This window comes from Fringilla coelebs, assembly GCF_963513975.1.
Source record: "Fringilla coelebs genome assembly, chromosome: 2".
Lineage (NCBI taxonomy): Eukaryota > Metazoa > Chordata > Aves > Passeriformes > Fringillidae > Fringilla > Fringilla coelebs.
Window position 1 is genome coordinate 75,518,111 of NC_140029.1, and position 22,168 is coordinate 75,540,278.

At 39.2% G+C, this 22,168-nt stretch overlaps 2 protein-coding genes across 2 annotated transcripts; both read left to right on the forward strand.

Annotated features, from left to right (window-relative positions):
- Nucleotides 1–232: 232 nt before the first annotated feature.
- On the forward strand, nucleotides 233–6,301 carry KBTBD3 (kelch repeat and BTB domain containing 3; the record flags this gene model as incomplete). Its single annotated transcript, XM_084200976.1, has 3 exons — nucleotides 233–367; nucleotides 1,699–1,940; nucleotides 4,681–6,301. Exons 2-3 carry the CDS (start codon nucleotides 1,717–1,719, stop codon nucleotides 6,299–6,301), a joined length of 1,845 nt encoding a protein of 614 aa, XP_084057102.1. The 5' UTR covers nucleotides 233–367; nucleotides 1,699–1,716.
- Nucleotides 6,302–12,784: 6,483 nt separating this feature from the next.
- Nucleotides 12,785–20,931, forward strand: MSANTD4 (Myb/SANT DNA binding domain containing 4 with coiled-coils). Its single transcript, XM_084226291.1, has 3 exons — nucleotides 12,785–12,817; nucleotides 16,617–17,245; nucleotides 18,995–20,931. The coding sequence occupies exons 2-3, from the start codon at nucleotides 16,784–16,786 to the stop codon at nucleotides 19,568–19,570; spliced, it is 1,038 nt and encodes a 345-aa protein (XP_084082417.1). The 5' UTR covers nucleotides 12,785–12,817; nucleotides 16,617–16,783; the 3' UTR covers nucleotides 19,571–20,931.
- The last annotated feature ends 1,237 nt before the right edge of the window (nucleotides 20,932–22,168 follow it).

The following is a 22,168-nucleotide window of genomic DNA, read 5'->3' on the forward strand; positions in this document are numbered from 1 at the left end:
AATTCACTTACTATTTAAAAAAAGTTTCATTCAAATGTGTGAAACTAATGTTATTGAAGCAACTCTGCTTTTGCAGATTCAGTCTTTTAAGGAGCAGGCTTTTAAATTCATAAGAAAAGGGTATTCTAGAGAATTCTGACATACGAAAAAGTTTCATGATTTATGGAAGTTGGGGTTTATGAGGCCATACATTATCAGAATAAATGGTGGTCTTGTTCTTCTGTATTTTCCTAGTTCCTCAGGCTTAGAATGGAAAGAGTGAATACGTTGAGATTGTCTGGCCATGGGAAGGAGAAGATGCCTGCTCCAAGGGTGCCAGTGCTGGCAGCAAGATCACTGGATCTCTTCTCTTCCAGGAGACATGGAGGTCTATTTGTGGTTGGAGCTACCTGACTAGATAAAGTATAGATCAGTCTGCTGATCAGTGTGAAAGTACCTTACATGAAGAAGACTGCCTGATGGTTTCATTTGCTAAATATACCGTGAATATATCGTGTCATCAGATGAGCCTTTTCAGAAAATTAAAAACCAAAACCAGTATTTTCTTGTTTCTGGGTTTTGTTTGGAATATTTTGTCCCCTGTCAATTCAGGTGGGCCATTATCTGTTGCTGATTTTAATTGGAATTGTGGAAGCAAAATCCTGAAATAAAAAAAAAATTGCAACGTTTCTTTAAGCTTTAAAATAGGCATTCTTGACTCAGATTTGATTTGCAGTAAGGGCAGTTTATGCATGTGCAATATATAAATAGTTCTTTAAATAGGTATTAATAAAATATACTCATGTTTAAAGTTTCTTTATATTGACAAAGTGGTATAAAATATTTTAATTGTAAAAAACATTTCAAACCAATTTACCATAGAAAAAAACCTCACTTCAGTGTAGGTATTTTCACCAGAAGAAAAACTTGGCTGCTGAAAGGGAGATGGTCTTAAATTTAAATGTGTTCTAAAACCAGATAATTTACACCACTGTAAATGAAACTTAGAGTGGGCAAACACAAAGCTTCCTAACAAGACTAGAGGTACATGACAAAATCAGTATCAAGTGACTTAAGCACTCAAAGGTGTACTGTCACCAAACTGTCTCTAAAGGACCCTGTTTGGTAAGCCCCAGCAATCCTGTTATTCAGCGTTATTCAGCCAGGCTCTTGGTGTTTTGTATTCCATTATTGCAGTCCAGAGTGCCTGATGGGAATCCACTTAGGATGCAGTCTAATAGCCTGTGTCTTCCTTCCACTACAAGATGTAGAGTGATCAGCCTTTTGGAATGTAAAATATGTAACAAAGTTTTCTTTTTCCATCTTAATTTTACACAAAATTATAAGAATTTGGGGTTTTTTGAGGGTAAGCCTAGGACTAGTCCTTTCTCTTAATGACAGTTAAACACACTCCTTGATGTGCTTCCTGTGGACTTTATTAAAAAAAATCCTACAGGTGGGTATTATCTGTAGAATTGTTCTCTGATATGTGGCAGATAATCTACTTTACAAAATTTGCCACGTGAATAAATTCTACAAAGTAGTAGCATTATCAAATTCAGTGTAAAATCACTTGTAACACAAATTTTTAACTGTGCATATGATATACAAACTAAATTCAATGCTGGGAACTTCTTTGTTTGTTTTATGGTGTATTGATTTTGTTTGGTTTTTTTAATAATAAGACTGTAGAATCAACTACTTATTTTTCCATTTCAGGAATAGATTGAAGAAAACATGGCCAATCAACGGGATTACATTAGCAGACCTATTTGCAATGGAATTTCTGTTCCTGAAAATAAAATCAATTCCTTAGTGGCTGAAGGTCATGGACAACAAATTCTAAAAGTACTACAAAAGTTCAGAGAACAAAATATATTTTTTGATTTTAAAATTCGTGTGAAAGATGAAATAATTCCCTGTCATCGTTGTGTACTGGCAGCATGCAGTGACTTTTTCAGGTAAACCTAATTTTGGTGTGAGTTTGCAGGAAATAGATTCTAAGTTCTCTGGGAGGGAGGGAGGGAATAGAATTAAAAAAAAAGAAACAATCCAAACATTAAAAAAATGATCACAATTTACATATATCTGCAGATTTTTGAGCACAGCATTCAAACATTGTTTTAGGGTATGCCAGTTATGGTTCTTTGTATTTTCAGAAAGCCATGAGGACTTTATGAATCAGATTCCAACAGCAGTTGAAACTGTAATACAAGTTTCAAATCATAAATGTGTGGTTCTGCTGTTAGGTTGAACTGACACATGTTACGTATGTCTAAGAGTTGCCTGTTCCTCGTATCAGTACTTGAAGTTCCGCAAGGATATTTTTTGACTTTTTATATAATAGTCTATGTACTTTGACACATTTATGTTGTGAAACGATTGATTACAAATACATCTTGTACTGAGCAATTGTGGATAAATTGTACATGACTTTGGAATTGAACTGGTTTTTGTTTGTCCAAGAAGAGTGGTCAGTATAATAGAAATTGTCTTCAGAGGTATTTAAACTTTTCCTAAACTACAGATTGCAGCCTTTCGGCATGAAATAGATCTTCCTTCTTGTGCTTAAAGCTATGTATTCTTAAACGACAGACTTCATTCACACAGAATATTAACTTCTAAATAAGCCTTGCTAACCTTTTTATTAGGTTCAAACTTGCAGTTCCACACTGAAAGTATTTCTGAATAGAGTTTACTAAAAACAAAGCTAAGACCCTAACAATGAAAAAATGGACTCTTGGGAATGAGTTAATAGTCTCAATTTGGTTGCCCATACATAGGTGAGTGTTATTTTTCATATGTCCTGGAACATCCCATGGTCTAAGTGAATCTGCGATATATGACAGAAGATAGCTAGATGTGTTCTAAGAATTACTGAAAAAAAGAAATGCAGATGAAATGAGCACTTTCTCCACTGTAGGAGCAGATTTGGTTTTTTCTCTGACATACAGGACCACTTTCATTTGGCTTGACAGTACCAAGATGATATGGTAGAAGGAAATACTAGAATGAAATAGGTTCCAGTGGTAATTTTTAGAACTGAAGTTAAGCACGTGGAAACACATGAGTCCTTTTCATTACCTACAGACTCTTCAGATTAAAATCTGGCAGGAGAGATCTCTCCCTGTTCCTAACAGTTGATGTGCTGGATAATAGCAGCCATCAGGTTCATAAATTGTCCTGCAATGCAAGGCCCATTTTTTACCTTCATGGAGTAAAAAGCACCTAGGTCCACTACAAACATTTTGAAATGGAACACCTTTTGTCTTACTTGGCCTTTGGACTTCTCTTAGTTTTGGCTTCATTGTGTAAACCGAACAATCAGCAACATTTTGATTCTCACTTGTTAGCTTTCAGAGTCAAAGCCTTTGCCTATATTGCTCTTCTTCTACTAGTATTGTTCAGTTGCTATTTTACTCCCTAATTAGAGATTTCATAGCTCCTAGGTTAATGAGGAAAGGATTATAAAGGTCATGACTTAGTATGCAAAGAGGTCTTCGGGACACAAGTGTCTTATTGTAATTTTATGTTCTTGTTCGGGAAGTCAGACAAGGTCCTGCTTTAACAGATGTTCCCATCCCAAAGAGTATGTGGTATACACAGGGATGGTTTTTTTTTCCTCTTTGGCTTCAGAAAAGAGTGAGATTTTAAAAATCCCATACAACAGAGCTACTAAGTGTATAACTGAACTATAACACTTTTTTTTTAATATGAATTAACTATGATGTATTAATATCCAGATTCTCTACTTCGCATTTGGTGATTTGTTCAGCTCTTCCTCCACTATTATCTTGTGTCATATTCAGAAGCCACTGCTATCCTAGCTTGAGGCTTAGTCTCTCGGAGGGTAGGGCAAGGGATATTGCAGTACTGTTCTGTTGCTAGCACTTACCCACTTGTAAAACCTTAATTATTTTATCTTGCCATGTTAGATTGTGTGAAAGGGTTAAATGTTACTACATAGTTAGAATAAAGCAGGTAAAGTTGTAATAAAATTTCTACAAATCTTCTGGTCAATAGTTCATTCCACAATTTCAGCCATCACCTTTGTTTTCAGTCACAATCTACTTTCTGCACAGTTTCATCGTGTCATGCAATCATATCAAAATCTCATTTTTTCTCTGACATTGGCCTGCACTCATACATCTCCCTGTCAACGCTAAAGCAAGAATTAAGTTTCCTTCTGTTTTTTCTCCTCATTTACTCCTTACCTACTTTTATTTCTGAGGACTACACCCATCGTCTGTCTGGCCATTTGCTCAGCCTGCAATTTGGAAGGGGGTTTTTTCCTCACATAATTTTATGTACCCATCCACATTGCATGACCTAACTCATGGGGCTTTTTTACTATGTATTTTTTTAAATCAGGCTTTTTTTGCCAAAGTTGAAACTGATGCTGTCCTGAAAAATTTCACATTTTCTCTCACGCTGAGAGCTGCAGACTTCATAATGGTTTGTGAAAATCCACAAAACACAGGTGCTGCTATGATTTTGTTAAACCATCACTTTGAATATGTTCTTATCGCCAATCATTTTTTTCTTCAAACACACCAAGTAAATTCATTGGTCATATAAGAACTTCCATATTTTAGACCAGCCACATTATTACATGCCCTGATTGTCTCCTTCCACATCAGTGTTTTCATCTGTTTGCTGAATCTTTAATTTGTGTGTATATCTTCTGTATTCTATTCACAGAGCCATGTTTGAAGTTAATATGAAAGAACGGGATGATGGCAATGTTACTATTAGTAACCTATCACCCAAGGCAGTGAAAGCTTTTCTTGATTATGCTTACACAGGAAAAACAGAGATAACCAATGATAATGTGGAAATGCTCTTCCAACTGTCGTCATTTCTTCAAGTTTCACTCCTTTCCAAAGCTTGTAGTGACTTCCTAATAAAAAGTATTGATCTTGTGAATTGCTTACAGTTGCTTTCTCTATCAGAAAGTTATGGGTCTGTCCGCTTGTTTGATCATGCACTAGATTTTGTACAACACCACTTTTCATTGCTGCTCAGATCGAGTGACTTCTTGGAGATGAATTTTGAGATATTACAAAAATGTCTTGAGGCTGATGAACTAGATGTCCCTGAGGAAGAATCAGTGTTGAAAGCTGTCCTCCAATGGACCAAACACAACTTAGAAACACGGCAGAAATACCTGCCTAATTTGATTAAAAAAGTGAGATTACATCAGTTACCTGAAAAGACTTTGCAGGACTTTCTGCATTCTGAAGAACACTTACTTAAGAGTGCTAATTGCTCAGTAATAATCAATGATGCAGTTAAAAGTGTGCAGAACTTCAGTGGATTGTTTCCAGATGCACGTCCTTCAACAACAGAAAAATATATTTTTGTCCATAAAACTGATGAAGATGGAGAAAACAGACATACGTTCTGCTACAACATCAAAACAGATAAATGGAAAGAACTACCACATACACACATGATTGATCTGCCAGGGTCAAGTTTGTCTAGCTATGGAGAAAAAATATTTATAACTGGAGGATGCAAGGGTAATTGTTATAGGACTGTCAGGCTTCATATTGCTGAACCGTTTCATGATGCCACTGACCAAACCTGGTGCTACTGTCCCGTCAGCAATGAATTCTCCATAGTGTCAGCTATGAAAAAACCGAGGACAATGCACACATCTGTTGTAACCTTAAATCAGCTCTTTGTAATAGGTGGAAAGACCAGAGGAGCTCAAGAAACTCGGAGTCTTTTGGATGTAGAATCCTATAACCCTCTTTCCAAAGACTGGAAATCTGTAAGCCAGTTACCAAGAGGTATCTACTATCCAGAAGCAAGTGCATGCCAGAATATAATTTATGTCCTTGGCTCAGAAGTAGAGATTACTGATGCCTTTAATCCGTCCCTTGACTGTTTCTTTAAGTATAACGCTATGACTGATCAGTGGTCTGAGCTTGTTGCAGAATTTGGGCAGTTTTTCCACGCAACTCTAATCAAAGCTGTTCCAGTGAACTGTACATTGTACATATGTGATCTCTCCACCTACAAGGTTTACAGTTTTTGCCCAGAAACCTGTGTTTGGAAAGGGGAAGGATCTTTTGAATGCGCTGGCTTTAATGCAGGGGCAGTTGGGACAGAAGACAAAATTTATATACTAGGTGGTGATTATGCTCCAGAAGAAATCACAGATGAAGTTCAAGTCTACCACAGTAGTAGGTCTGAGTGGGAAGAAGTCTCACCAATGCCAAGAGCCTTAACTGAATTTTACTGTCAGGTCATTCAGTTTAATAAATATAGGGACCCCTGGTCACCTGTACTGACAATTTGCTCTGGAGAATTTTGAAACTCCCAAGTCAGAAGAGTCTATTTAAATGCACAAGTTGTAGAACAGTTTTTAAGTATTGGTTTACAGATGGAGAAATATATACTCGTTTGTTTAAATTTTCAGGTTAGATTAAATGCTGTAGGATTGCTTTTGAAAGACTCCATTAAAATGTCATTCATGCTAGTTGTTATACAGACAGTATTATATACCTTATTTTATATACAACTCTTCTCTGTAATTATCAAAATAGTTTTCAAAATAATATTAATTTTCCAAAAAGAATATTAATGAGGAATTAGTTGTGTAATATGTGTCATTATTTCTGTAATATTCACAGTTGTCCCAACAGACAGATTGCTAAATGAGAAAACTGACTGTGATACTGTTTTCCCTATGTAACTGAAGTTTAAAAGACATTTTCATTAGTGTTATTTAGATTTTCTATGTTCATAAACCTGTAAGAGGAGTTCATTGTCAGCTTTATCTTACCACAATGACCTTAGCAAGGACAAGAGCCAAAGTGACCTTCACAGTATTAAAACCAGGTATCTAACTTGAAGAGATTGATAATTCCTGTCATCTTACTTCAGCTCTTCAGTTTTACCAGTTTTTCTCCATCCTTGTGCCTTAGTAGTAGCTTTATTTTCTGTTTCCATGTCATTAACTGTGGCAAAGTAAAATTCAATAACATGCTGCAGGGTAGGTAAGATTTCTACAGGACAAATGATTCATGTGATATCTTTGCTTCAGTCATGTTGCTAACTAAAGAAAAAACACTTCAGGATGTTTTCTAACAGAAGTCTTCATCTCTGAAGTCTTCAGTGCTACCTACTAAGCAGTCACTAGGCTGCTTATAGCAGCAAGCTGTAAACTGAATCGTAGCTGTTGCTTCCGTTAATTATGGGAAAAGTTTGTTATCTTGTCATACATCAAATACAAAGTTACAAAACTACACCCCCATATTAAAAGTCAATAGTAAATAGTATTTCTGAGGCGAGAAATCATCTCTTGTGGTTTAGATTAATTAAAACACGTTATCTTCAACTTCACTGTATTTTAGATGTTAAAATATTACGCAGTAAATATATTGCTTGATAAACTAAGTAGTCAGCTATGATAATGTTAAAATTGTAATGGACTTTTAGTGCTAATATTAGTCTAGCCATACATTCTGAAGTAAATTTGATCTCATGCTTACAAAGTCAGTCTTCTTTCTGACAGGAGGACCCTGAAATTAGCTAGGTTTCATAAATTAATTTGTAATCTTCCACAGCCTGAGAACTTCCTTTCTTACCAGGTATCGAGATAAGACACTGAGAGCCCTTATGTTCCAAATAAGTATTGTGAAAGCGGTAAGGTTGTCTTCTGCCAGACAGAATAATGGTTCTAAACATTTAATCACATCTTTTCAAGCAGTTTAAATAATGAATAAAATTTAGCGAGGCTTCAGAGACATCTTTCATGTGTCTTGAGACAACTGTGTTAAGTTCATTATCAGATCACTACTGCATGTACTTTTTGTAAAACCCAAACTGAATATTAATGCTTAAAGCTTAATATTGCCTAGAACAGGCTTCTGTTTTAAACAGTAAACAATGGAAGGTTCTGATTCTGTGACTGACTCTGTAATTTGTTATGAGATGCCTTTACAAATTTAGATAACATTCGTCATAACAATTTTCATATGTATGTAAAATAAAATTGTGTACATTTGGAGAAGATGTTAATAGAGCAAGACCCTTCCACTAAGTAATTTCTGTATATTAATATATGTGTCAGTTCTGTAGAAGTAAGTAGCTTGCTACAGTATTTCAGGCAACTTCCACATTTATTTTGTTTTTTTTTATAATAACTCTCCAAATCATATTTTAACAAAATGTAGCTAGGTGACTCCTACAATCACCTTGCAGAAATGCAAGTATTTTTATATTGGGACACAACTACTTTTTGTTAGTGCAAAGATAATGTACTGAGTAGAGAGAGGAAGAATACTATTCCTAGTTACTGAAACAATAGGAAAAAACCAAACACATAGGAAAATGGTAGTTTTAGTTTTAATGAAGCTACTCAGGATAGCATAGAGACTTCATTAACCATTAATTATTGCTACTTGTCACATCATTGGAATACAAGGCCCAATTCACCTTTGCTTATGTATTTGTGTTGTGTTTATACCTGAGTAATATGAGTACACATTTATGCATTGAGAAAAGTAACATATTATGCCCATAGTACATGGGTATAAATAGCTATGCAAATTGGAAGAGACTAGAGAATTGCAAGGGTATTTTAATTGCCACTGTCATGACCAGATTGCTGGGTCACATAAACAGCAAGCGAGTTAGTCATTCAGGTGATGCTCTTTCCTCTAAGTTTTTCCCTGCAGCAAATCTTTTTGGCAGTCTTCCACCCAGCTACTTGCTATAAGACTCTGGCATCTGACATCAGACAGAGCAATGAACGTATGTGAGAAATTCCTCAGTACAGAGGAATTATAGACAGTGAAAACTGACTGAAGCTGAATTGGAAAAATAGACATGCTTCTTTAATATACTACACTATACTTGTGCAGGAATTAATGTCAGTTCCAGTCTGAAAAATCATTCATGGATTTCACAGGGAGTTGAGCTCTTACTCAGTGATCAGGAAATAATGTAGTAATGTCAGTTAGTTTCTAGCATTGCTTACAGAAAAGTTACCGTGAAATGGTACTGATTTTCTGCAGTTATGCAGGTAAACCTGTACTACAGCTCTCACAGAAGGAAAAAGGATCATTTGCTACATTTCCACATACAAAGTATTAAATCTGGTAGAACTGAATGCAGAAGAAGCAGAAGTGTTAGAAAGTCATGTTTAAAAACAAGGCTTTATCATAGAAGAAAGGACCTATGTTCCAAACCCTGTGATTAATTGTTAAAGATGTAAGAAATCTCAGTGGACTACACAAAAAAAAAAAAAAATCTTACTTGCATGAGTAACTTGTAGTCTGGATCAAACAGATTTTTCAGTCTACAGAGCATTTATGCAACTAAAAACAAAAGTCACAAAATTAATGCAAAGTGATTTTTTTCTAATATCTTTTATGACTTTTCAAGGCTCTTTGAATCAAAGCTTTATGAAAAAGTACCTTCCTCTAAAAATAGTAACTAGATTAATGATTACATATGTTCTCACTGAAATAGAGTGATGTTTAAACATACAAAATGCATGTAAGATTATAATCTACTATTTGCACTGAAATTATGTAACCAAAACATTTCTAATAGTATTCTATTTTATGTCACGAAATACATTATAAGCATGACCAATATAATATACACTAAGATAATATATATTGTATGTGGGATTTTAATATCCAGTGATGATTATATTGGATAATCCTAATTTTTAAAGAATGCTATCAAAACGTTATGACACTTTGGTAATGTTATGATACTGGTTTAGTTGTTATAATAAATATCAATTATTCAGGTGTTCTATTGCTTATGTTTGCACAGACCTGATGATTATTATTTAAGGACTAATTTAATTTGTTTTCTATACGCTAAACACATTTGTAGTAAGTCAGTTTACTGCTGTTAAAAATTTGTTCACAAAATGGAGTAGATTTTCTGGGTCAGATTTATTTATGGTGTTACTCTGTGAAGAAAACTGTTTACCTCCTCTGGTTTGTATAGGGTAGTAGGTAAGGTATAGGCTATAGAATGTGCTGACTGCAGTTCCTAATGTGGAGATTAGTTTTAGATGCTTCTGTTTGTAGGTGGCCAACAGGAGGCAGCATAAGATCTATTTTAATTAAAACAGACTGAAAACAGGGATGTATTTGACAATATTTATAGTTGAACATTATGCTCAATTTACTTTTTTCCTTCTAACACCCAGTAAAGCATAGAGAACAGTAACATTTCGCTGCTGCCTGGGCTCTGCTGGTATGTGGAAAGTACGATACTACACATTTGCTGAGATGTTCATTCTTTTGTGAAATAAAGCACCGAGCAACTGAATCCTTCTTGGGTCTCTCTCTCTTTTTTTTTTTTTTTCCAGTGAGTTTTAAACGGCAGAGACTCTACAGCGTTTCTAATGTAGGTAATATCTTTTGGTGTTTGTTGTTTTGTTTTGTTTTTTTTTTCTTCAATTGGAGAACATTCTGAATGCCACAACCAAGAATGCAGTTAGCATGGATGAAAAAGTGCAGTGGGGGGGGGGGGGTTATAATTAACCTTGGACCTTGTATTTGTATTTCCTTTGCACACTGAATTACTGTTCCCATGTTAATTTTAATTGTCTGCTGAAAAGTTCTTAAGTTTACCATTGTAAGATACTCATTTAAATTGGTATAATTTTTTAAAATTAGATTGATATACATGTTTTTTAAAGAGTTAAAGTATTTCAAATGATTGGGTGTTTGTTGTTACTGAAATGGACCTTCCATACTAGTAGAAGGAGCTTTATCTAGAAGGAGATAAAAGCTACAGAGTCCAAAATTTGCATGCCAAAGCTTGCAGAAATGGCATCAATACAAAGTGATGGAGCCCAGTGTTGTCTTATATCCTTCCAAAACTTAAAATGCTGTAACCCCGAGACTCCTCTATAGATGGATTAGAGTTGTATTGTTTTGTACGGCAATACAAATTAACTGTCCAACACTCCAAGGCCTTTGCACCAAAAGCCTTTCAGCTAGCAAAAGCCTTTTGGAGACATGTGCAAAGCATTCCAGCAGCATTCACAATATTAAAAGCTTATATTGAACGAGGAAGGGATTCACAGACAAAATCTGAGAGCTTAAGTTGAATAACCCTGTGCACAATCAAAAGGAAACTGTATATGTATGTTCTACAGATCCAGGGAAATCACCATGGACTTAAACAGTTTGCATCTGAAGGAGACCATATGGTAGGGATTTTCTTCCTGTCATCAAAACCAAGCAAGAAAGCATCTAGATTTAATGATTAAAATACACATACATTACACATAAAATCAAGTCAGTTCACATAAATGATGGAGGTCCAAGGATTTTTGTTGGAGGAATCTGGTACATACCAGAATTTTTCACCAGTGATCAACCTCCATAAAAGTAGAGTAACAATTCTGGGAGGAAGTAGAGCTATTTAGGTTTATGTGGACAGCTACTCTAGGAAATCATGTGATTCCTAGTTAAAATTATTCTAATGGATACTAATCATATTTAGTGGGTTTGTCCGTCACAATAAAAGAAGGATATTCAATAGGACTAATTATTTTTGCAGACTAGTAGAGGATCAGACTGTTAATGACCTCCCCTTTCCATCATTTGTCCTCCAACTTGCACCTGAATCTAGTTGGAACTAGCTTGCAAGACCTTTATGGTGTGCTTGAATCTTACTTCTGAACACCAGAAAATTATTACCAGTTAAATACTGGTAATAATGTAAAGCCGAGTTCATGCACAGGTCTCAGTAAGAAATACCCCAGTGTTGTATTTGTCAGCAATGTGGCATGGTCTTGCTACACTACTCCTCACCGTTTTCCTTTTTAACTGGATTTTCAGTAGACAGTGGGCAAGCATGGCAGCAAAACTATCACTATCATTTACCAGTTAGCAAACTGGTAAATGAATGGTCGGCTGAAACTGGAAAATACCATTTTAGGGAGATTTGTAGTTTCATCACAGTTATGATTGCTTAAAGCTGTATTAATCAAATAACTACCCATCCAGTGAAAACTTGGAAAGACTGAGCAAGTAACTGTTAACCAATATGTGAAGTACTAAATGCACACATCAGGTTCGGCAGCCTAGAGGTACCGAACTTCGAAAAAGCAGGGTTACATCATCGAGGAACCAGGATGTAACACAGAAGGCAAGGACCAGACACATCTTGTGTGGCGGAAGGGACGAGGAGCCCCAAGCCGGAAAGCTCCAGGAAAGCGTTTTACGTGTATATTCACCCACATCAGTGGCGTGGGGCAGCTCTTCCCGAAAAATACTTTTATTTCTTTCACTACAGGATGTGATAGACGTCATTTCTCTATTTTTAATCATAAACCGCGAAGTTCAGGACGAACAGCCGGTTACCGTGCGCTCGCTCTGGGTAGTAGCATCAAAACCCTGGCGGCCACACCGGTGGTTTAAGCACGGCCATCCCGCTCGTTCGGGCTGCCCCTGCTTCGGCCTCGCTCGCAAGCTGCCGCCCGGAGGCACCGGCCCCACCCCGCGCCGCGCCCTCCGGTGAAGCGGCAGCGCCGCGCCCACCCCGCGGAGGGTCCCTCGCCGAGGGGGGCGGGCCGCCCCAGCTTGCAGCCAATCACCGGCACGTCTAGGGAAGACAAGCGGCGGCTGCAGCCAATGGCTGCCCGGCGGGTGCGCGCGGCGCGGCCCCGCCGGCGGAGGAGCGATGGGAATTCCGGCCCGCCTGGCGCGGCAGGGCGGGGCGGTGGAAGCGGCAGACACGGAGCACCAATAGGCGTGCGGAGAAGAGTGACAGGCAGGCGGCTCGCCCAATGGGAGGGCGGTGGCCGTTAAAGGGCCGGCGGCCCGGAGGGGAGCGCCGGGCGCAGGTGAGTCGTGCGCGCGGCCCCCGGGGACCGGGCGGGGCGGGCGGCGGGACCGGCCCGGGGATGGGGCGGCCGCTCCCCCCGCGGCGTGTGGGCAGCCCCCGCCGTCCCCGCGGGAGTACAGCCGTGGGGCTCCGCCGCCCTCGGCCCCTGGGGGTGATGAGGCGATTGCCCGCCGTCTTATCTCCCCACGGCGAGGTCCCGTTCCTATTTCTCCTCCTCCCGGGAGAGTCGCAGGGCCCCGCCGGCCGGAGAGGCCCTGGATTGCGGCAGGGCCCACGGGCCCATCTGCTCCGCGGGCCTTGGGCTGTGCTGGCCGGGCAGCCCGCCGTGCCCCCGCCTCCCTTTGTTGCCTCCTTGCTTTCCCTGCGGCGCTCCGGGTGGGACCGCGCGGAGCCCCGAGCCGCGGCTCCCGGTGCGCTTCCCGCGCGGGGATGGGGCCTTCTGCTCCCCTTCGTGGTTGTGACTCGCCCAGGGAAACGGGGGCTTCGGCCTGATTAGTCTGTGCCTTCAATTGCCTGAATCCTCAGCTGCTTCCCATCTTCCACGCTTTCTCCCTGCTTCGTTGAATTATCCTTTTAGGTGCTGTTGGTTCCCTTCTGTGCCTGCTTTTTAGTTTGTGTAAACCGCAGGCTTCTTGCAGGGCTGATGTGTTGAGCGCTCAGATCCTCCTGCAGTAAAAACCTTTGTACAAAAGCATAAAGTTGCTCCAAACCGATGTAGGTATCTCTTAGGAATCACAAAAAAGTCTTCTAGAAAGCCTTAGGTAAAAGATATTCAAGGCTCTAATTTTGTTTCAGAAAACTAAGAGGTAGTAGGTCCTTCTAATTTGAATTTTGTTTTTTAATTCAAGCATGACCCCTAAAAGTTTTTTCTAAAATAAAATCAAGACATCATCTTTTGTAAAGAGTAATGATTTTTGTAAAATTCAAGTTTGATGCTAGCAACAGTCTTCCACTCCTGGTGAATGCATGGATCTTTTTGTTTCCTTCACTGTTTGTTTGGTGCATTTGCTAATTTTTTTTTGTTGGTCCAACATGTGGTCAGACAAAAGAGACAGATAAGAGGCAGAATGAGGATGCTTCTGTCAATAATTATGCCAGACGGACTCAGTGTATGCATATTCTGCTTTTGGAGTTTCCAGCTTAGTTTTACAGTGCTTGTTTCTTTTCAGCCCCAACAGTTTGTATTTCTTTTGTGCAGTGATGAGAGCCTTCTTGATCACAGGTTGCTTTTGGCCTGACAGGCCCAAAATTGAAGCTCCATGTTGCCATCTTTTCTGGAAGACCTTGAAGTCTTCATGATGTCATCAGAATTGGGGTTTTTTAGCCAGCACTTCATGTTTCTACCCAAACTGTCAAAGTATGCATTCTGCATTGCAGTTCTTCCCAGCTTGTTGTGCACCTCCTCACTGGCAGAGCATGGGAAACTGAAAAGTCCTTGGTTTAAAGTAAGCACTACTTAACCACAACCACCACGTTGGTGTGTTGCCAGCATTATGGTAACAACACAGCATTGTCCTAGCTACTAGGATGAGCATTAATGCTATCCCAGCTGCTGAGGTTTGGAATATTAGTTTTTTTTCACGTGGCTATCTACAAGGTGTACAAATCCTAGCTTATTTACATTCCCATCTCTTAGATGCTTTGAGTATGTAACAGCTCATTTTTCCTCATTAAGGAGTAATATCCTGGAGACCATCTGGCAATGGCTAAGAACCAAATATCCCAAACCTCAGCTTTTGTTAGATAATAATGTTTTTTAGTTAATATATCAGGTAGGCACACAGAGCCATCTTTGGGAGTAAACACAAAGTTAAGACAATTCACTAACTCCATTTATAGTAATTAGAAAGGAATTGTCCTTAACAAAGCAATGTGCTTTCAAAAAGGGAAGAGTTAAAGAGGCACAATGTCCTTACCAATTGGAAGTTGGTAGTCATGAGTTTTAAAATATATATATTTTGCTGATGTTTCACTGGGAAAGTTAGGGGCTTGTGTCAGATGTGTTCTAGCAAAAGTTTTAAATAAAAGTCTAAAAGAAAACTTCACCTAGTAAAGGAATTGGATGCCAATAGTTTCCAAGTTAGTATTGTAGTTCTTAAAGGACATATCTCTGGCTTATGGCATAAAATCCAAAACAGAATAGACATTTAACAAAGCATGGCTGGGGACATCAGTCAGGTGATGCAGGGCACTGGTGCGAGGAGCAGTGGGCTAGCCCACAGGGTGGCCTGACATTTTTATGTTTTAACTTTCAGCCCTCTTCAGAGCTAAGGAGAAAGCTTACCTGTTAGCATTTCCATGTTGATGTAGAATTGTATGTGGAAGATGATGAAAATTTGATTTGGAAACACAGTTTATTTTTTGTTTGTTTTTCTGTGCTTGTTGGCTGTGAAAGAAAACATGGACGTGGAAAACTGCAAGTGAGCCACTTATTTACAGTCAGTAGTGTATCAGAGATGAAGCACAATGTCTAAACTACTAGACCTTATTCCCCAGGTGGGGAGTTATAGTGCGGTGTGCTGTTGTGTATGCTTTAATCAAGTTTAGGGAGAGCAATAGGAGGAAAAATACTTAATGATTTAAGAATCCTGTATAGCTGGGAGGGAGTTATTTAATAATTAAGTCCATTACTTGGTAACAATTGAATCTATAATCTGGAAGCCATTTCCCTTGAGGTGGACCAATGTCTCTACTGCATGAACAGTGAACAAACAGGACCTTGAAGCTGCCTGTAGTGTATATTGAATCCCTGGCCCACTTGACTTTTAAAGCTACCTGCAGTGGTAGGTAATGTGGTACAAAAGACTGTTCAAAATAATCCTAAATTGAACCTATTGCCAAGCAAGAGAGCAAGAGCCATTTTTGATTCTTAGTCTTTGCTTTCAGGATTTGATGGGTTGTTTGGGGTCTTTTTTGGTAATATGATCTGTTATTAATGCAGTAATAATATTCATTACTGTGTTAATAGTCCCCTGTTCCTCCCACTCAGTCTCCACTTCTCTGCAGAGTTGCGCACAGTCTGTCAGGTGAGTTAGGGGGTTCGTGTTCTCCTCAGCATCAGGCACAGGACCAGCTGGTGCTGAGGGTAGAGCACTGGATGAACTGTAATGCTGCCATGGTATTTGACAGGAATGTTCAGCAGCCTGAGAAGGACACGGGAGGGTTTTACCATGGGCATATAGTGACTTAAATCTGTTTCTGTTAAAATGTCTCTAATGAATGACATCTGTTTTAACTAGTAGTTATTTTATGACATTCAACAGGATTGCTCCAGTTCTTTTTTTTATGATTATGTTAAGTTAGAAGAGCCTCAAAAATGTCAACTTTTCATATTAATTTACTTTTTTTTAATGAAAATGGTTTCTTATTTAAAATGTTCAGTCCCCTAAACATTTCATGTTTTTGAAGTAATGATATAACAATTGCAGCTTCTTTTGTAAATAGTTGAGTATTCAAACTGAAATGTCAAATTTCAGTCTTAAGGAAATCCCGACTGACAAAACTCTTAAGAGCTGAAAAAAAGTATATGTAGTTTTGTAATGGAAGTACCAAATCAACCTTTACAGTTTGTGACATGGATATATTAATATATCCATGGTTGTATAATTTATAGGAGATTAGAGGAAGTATCTATGACTACTTTGTATTGAAAGTTTAGCAAAATGGTTTTCCTTTATCAAATAAACAGTTAGTTCAAAATATGCATTCCTTAAATGATGACTTAGGAGTCAAGTTGATAAATGAAAATATCTGGTGTATATCTTGGAGATTTATCTTGTTTGCTCTTTTTCTCTTAGGAAGCCTGACAAATAGAAAAATACAACAAAGTGAAGAGAAAATTTACTTCATGAGAACTGAGCTCTGCTTTCATTTGCTTTTAAATTTATTTTTATTAGTAGCTGATTAGTGTCAGATCATCTCTGTAGTCTGCTGTGGTGAAATTACTAGGTTAAGCCTGGAAAAAATGAAACAGTTAAAAAGAAAAAGAAAAAGCAATTTTAGTGTTCAGGAAACTCAAACTCTCCTTAAGGAAATCAGAAAAAGGAGAGAAGTACTCTTTTCAAAGCAACTTAATACAACAATTAATGAGATGAAACGGAAAGCTTGGGAGGAAATAGCAGAGTGTGTCAATGCTGTAGGTGAAGGAGAGCAGAGAACAGGGACAGAAGTGAAAAGGCGATACCTTGACTGGAGAGCGCTCATGAAGAGAAAACGTCTGAATGCAAACATCAAAGTAGTAGGTGCTGGGTTTCACCTTCCTTCATCCAATTTAGATGACTCTCTCAATGAAGACATGGATGAGAAAATGGGATTTGCAATTGAATCTAGTTTTGAGTGGCAAAATATCACTGACTTCAGAGAAGCTGGGGGATCTTTAACAGAAATCAAAGTGGAAGAAGAGGAGGAAGACCCACAGAATTTTGAAGTGAGTGACTGATATACATGAGCTGTATGCAATATGGCCTTTGCTTCATTTGCTTTGCTTTACAAAAGCATAAGGCTTTTTACTGTCTTTCTTCATAGCATCTGTTTCTGTTTTTTTCTGAACGTGTGAATTAAACTGTCGAAGTAAATATAATTCAGAGACATGGTATTCAAATCTAGCAACTTGGAATTGTCTGTAAGGTCTTGGATGTTGATTACTAATTGAAATCCCTAAACTTTGAGTATGTCTTTACACGTGTATTTTCCATTTGTGTGTGCCACAGATAAGAGTTAGTTGAGTCAATGGAAGGAAAATATGCTGTTGAAGGAAACTGGTCAGAGCTGGTATTCAGAGTGCCTCGATGGATGAACAGAAGTGCCCATCTTTAACAAATGAAAGTAAATGTTACCTGCAGCTACAGAAAGAAATAGAATACAGAAAGAAATATGATGCAGAAAGAAATATGATACTGCTTGCATTTCTTGAAATGAACCTACAGGAGATGAAAACATTACTTAAATTAGTCACTCAGTCTTTCCTCTCTGTCAGAATTTTCTCGTGAATTTGGCAAGCAGTAGTAGATTCTGGAGACAAGTTGATACTCCTAGTAGTACTGTGACTGTCCTGGGATAGTCAACCAGCTGGAGTGCAGTCAAATGTAGGGATAGTTTTGCTGTTCTTCTTTAAATACATGGTTGTCTTTTCCAAAAGGGGTACTCAGACAATTTTGTTTGGGATATTTTATTGCTTTGGGTTTTTTGTGGGGGAGATTTTTTGTTGAGGTGTTTTTTTTTTTTCTTTGAGTCAGAGGAGCAGGGAAGCAAATCCTGTCTTAACTCCTTTGAGATGTATACTGGGAGAAAACCAGTGTAAGCTGTTAGATGGTAGTGAGAACTGCTGTCAGACAGTGCTGAAGAGCAGTGTGTGTCTTCTCTATGCTAGAGGACTGGCAGTGGCTCTCCTAGTCCTAACACTTTTCTGAATGCTTGCCTTCCTCAGTTTGCCTTTCTCTTGCAGCATGCATATTGGGAGACAATTTATCTCTTTTGTACTATGAATTTGTAAGGACTGTGGTACTACACAAAATGTTGCAGTCTGCTGAGAGCAGTGGTCCTAACCACCTCATAATGTGTCACAAATAGCTTTATAGCAAATGTGATAATACAAAATGGTTAAACAAGTCCTGCTTGTTGACCCACTTAATATAGTTGGAAGAGTTAGGAGCATGTGAAAAATGTCAGTGTTAAATGTTTTTTAGGAATGGAAGAGCCCAAGTTATTGAAGGTTAGGCTAGCTTACATAACACATAGCCTATGGATCCATCTGCTCTGATAAATAATTAGTCACAACAAATGCCTGGTGGCTTACATAAATGTCACTCAGCTCTATGAAAGGTAAGAACAACATATGGTCTTGTAGATCCAGTTTTTTATCAGTTGTTCTGAATTATCTGTAATAACTACTCTGGTGTATTTTCTGGATGTTTTTGTATGTTCACTGACAAGATTTTCCATTTTTCCTTACCAGATACTAACTTGCAGATAAAGCCTGTTTCTCTTCCTGTGTAATGATAAAAAAATCTTCTGACGTAGCATGGTTATTTCACAAAATATAAGTTAAACACTTCTGAATTGCTTTAAAGATGATGAAAAAAATGCAGTATTTTTTTTCTGTCAAGTTGTACGTAACAAATTTGTTCTGGCATGAAGACTGGAATGTAATTCTTGTCTGTTGCATTCCTCTCTGCAGTTTCCTATTGAGGAAGAAGAAGAAATATTGTCATCAGTTCTGCCAGATTCAAAAAAGGAAAATGACCTACCAGACTTCCCCCACATTGAAGAGTTTGGAAATCTGAGCTCTGCTCAAGCTAGGCTAGCCTATGAAGATTCTCACTTGCTTATTAATCTGGAGAAGCAAAAGGTGGAGCTGGAGAAGCAGCGACTGGACATCGAAGCCGAAAGGTTGCAAGTGGAGAAGGAGCGCCTGCAGATTGAGAAGGAGCGGTTGCGCCACGTTGACTTGGAGCGTGAGCGCCTGCAGATTGAGAAGGAGCGACTTCAGATAGAGTGGGAGAAACTCAGGCTAGAGACTCTGCATGCTGAAAAACCTGCCCTGGAAAATGACCTCACCCAAACTGAAAAACCCATCATGCAGCCTCTGGATCTAGAAACTGAAAAGTTAAAACTTGAAAAGGAACGCTTGCAGTTAGAGAAAGAGAGGCTGCAGTTCCTAAAGTTTGAGTCAGAAAAGCTGCAGATTGAGAAGGAGCGCTTGCAAGTGGAGAAGGAGCGCCTTCGAATTCAGAGAGAGGGTCACTTGCAGTGAACATCTCAGCTAAGGTGTCAACATTAGTGTTTTGATGTTTCTAAATTAGAAGTAGTTCTTTCCTTGATACTGAAACTGTCCTAGAGGCTTAACATTCTTCTGTTCAGAGTTGAATGTTGATGTTAAATTGAAAAAAAAAATGGTGCTCAATATGTCAGTGTGCCTACATAAATGATCTTACGTGTGAAATTGCTTTTCAGTGTATCAGAACTTAAGTGTTATGTTCTCTTGTCTTCAGTATTGTGCTGTATTAGTTCGGTGTCCTCCTCTCATAGAGGCCTTGAGAAGAACCCAGGCTGAACCTTGTACTTTTGTCACTGTACTAACAGGAAGGAAGGATCAGAATAAATCAGCTTGCTGTGAGGACATGGTGCTGACAATAGCCTATATGGAAAAGAAGTATAATTTCGGCAGAACACAGGAATAAAGAGAGCGATTCATTAAATTTTATTCCCTCCCCCCCTTTTTTTCTCCACACCCATAATTGGGAAAAACAGTTGACAAGTTGCCTAGAAGTTAAAGTGCAAGTTAAATTTGTTGCAGTTGTGTTTACTGTTGTTCCATGGCTTGAACTGAATGGGACTGCAGAAAATAGGTTTGAGTTTTTGTGGTGTTTTTTTTTTTTCTTTTGGGTGATGTATTCATATTAGGCAAAGTTGCACATCAGTCATACATACTGTGAGCTGGCCTGTTGGTTTCACCTCGCCATGAATAATGCTGTATGGGGTAAAGCACCTGTGTTAGCATAGCATGGGGATTTACTGATTGATCAGGCATGCTGTCTAATGAGTCTGTGATGACCCCCTGAAGGAAATTGCTAGACCTTGTTTGATCTTGGAAGGCAGTAGCTGGTGATAGGAATCTCAGAAATGGAGACTGAGCACAGCCTAAGAGCCTCTGAGCTTGAACACTTCTGCACTCATTGCTGGTTCTGCCTGGCCAGTGCCAAGGTCTGGCTGCAAGGCAGCCAGAAGAAGCTTCTGTGGCTCTCTATGTAATATATTTTAATTAGACAAACAGAAATGGGTCAGTGCTGAAGGCTGTTAGTATTTTTCATAGGCAATGTAGACATATAGCAAAAAAAAAAAAAAAGCCAAGGAAGGAAGCTTTCTATTATTTCATATATGTTTAAATCGCAACTGAGCCAGACTTCACCTTTCTCATCTTTCTGCAAGTAACTGTCTTGTTAACTCCATTGGAAATGTAGAACTGTGGGAATACTAAGTCTAAATATATGTTGAGTGACTTAGGTGAATTCGTGTGCCAGTAAATAATATTTATACCACTACAGGTTTACTTTTATTCTGCAAAGATTATTTTTTTATTACTGAAACAAGTGTGATTCTACAGTGGAAATAAATTTGACTACTACACTCCAAAATGGCTCTTGAGGCTTTCTTCACAGAGAAACGAGGCTACATCTGAAGAGAAACCTGGATACCGAACACTGCAGCACCCCAGAGTTGCTGGTGCCTGTATTCCCTGTGTAGTGAGTCAGAAAGATGAGGCACCTCAGAGCTGGACGTAAACCACCTGGACTTGAGAAGGGAAAAAGGAAGGAGATACCAACCACTTAGATAAAAATGCCCTGGGGAAGGTTTCCCTGAGTTTTTTTGTTCCTAAGTGTGGTGGGCTGACCTCAATGGGATGCCAGGTGCACACCAATATTGCTGTGTCACTCTTCAGCTGGACAGGGGAGACACAATGTAACAAAAGGTCCATGGGTGGAGATAAGAGCCCGGAGGGATCACTCCGTAATTACAACAATGGGCAAACCTGGCTCGACTTGGGGAAATTAGTTTGCTATCAATCAGTTAAGGGTAGAGTAATGAAAAATGAAACCAAATCTTTACCACCTTTCCCAGCATTTCCTTCTTCCCTGGTTTAACTTCACTCCTGATTTGCTCTACCTCTCCCTGAAAGGGGTGCAGGAGGATGGGGAATGGGGACTGCAGACTGCAGTCACTTCAGCACACACTGTCTCTTCCCCTCCTTCCTCAAGGGGAGGAGTCCTCACACTCTTCCCCTGCTCCAGCATGGGGTTCTTCGCATGGGAGACAGTCCTCCATGGAGTTTTGTAACAGGAGTCCTTCCCACAGGCAGCAGCTATTACTGAAGTGTTCCGGTGTGGTTCCCACAGGGTGCCGTCCTTGAGGAACGGGCTGTTCCAATGTGGGTGCCCTGTGGAGTCTCAAGTCCTGCTAGCAAACCTGCTCCAATGTGTGCTCCTCTCTCCACAGGTCCTGCTGGGAGCCTGCTCCAGTGCAGGCTTCCCCCAGGGTCATAGCCTCCTTCAGATGCTTCCACATGCTCCAAGGTGGGCTCTTTTACGGGCTGCAGGTGGATCTCTGCTCCCCCATGGGCTGTAAGGGCACAGCTGCCTTGCCATGGTCTGCACCATGGGCTGCAGGATGACCTCAGCTCCAGCACTTGGGGCACCTCCTGCCCCTCCTTGTGCACTCACTCACCTTGGTGTCTGGGGCTTTTTTGCTTGGATGCTGTCATTCTTCTCTGGCTGCATTTGCTTCTGTGCTTTTTCCCCTTGTTAAATACATTATCCCAGTGTCACTAGCACCATCCACTGATGGACTTGGCCAT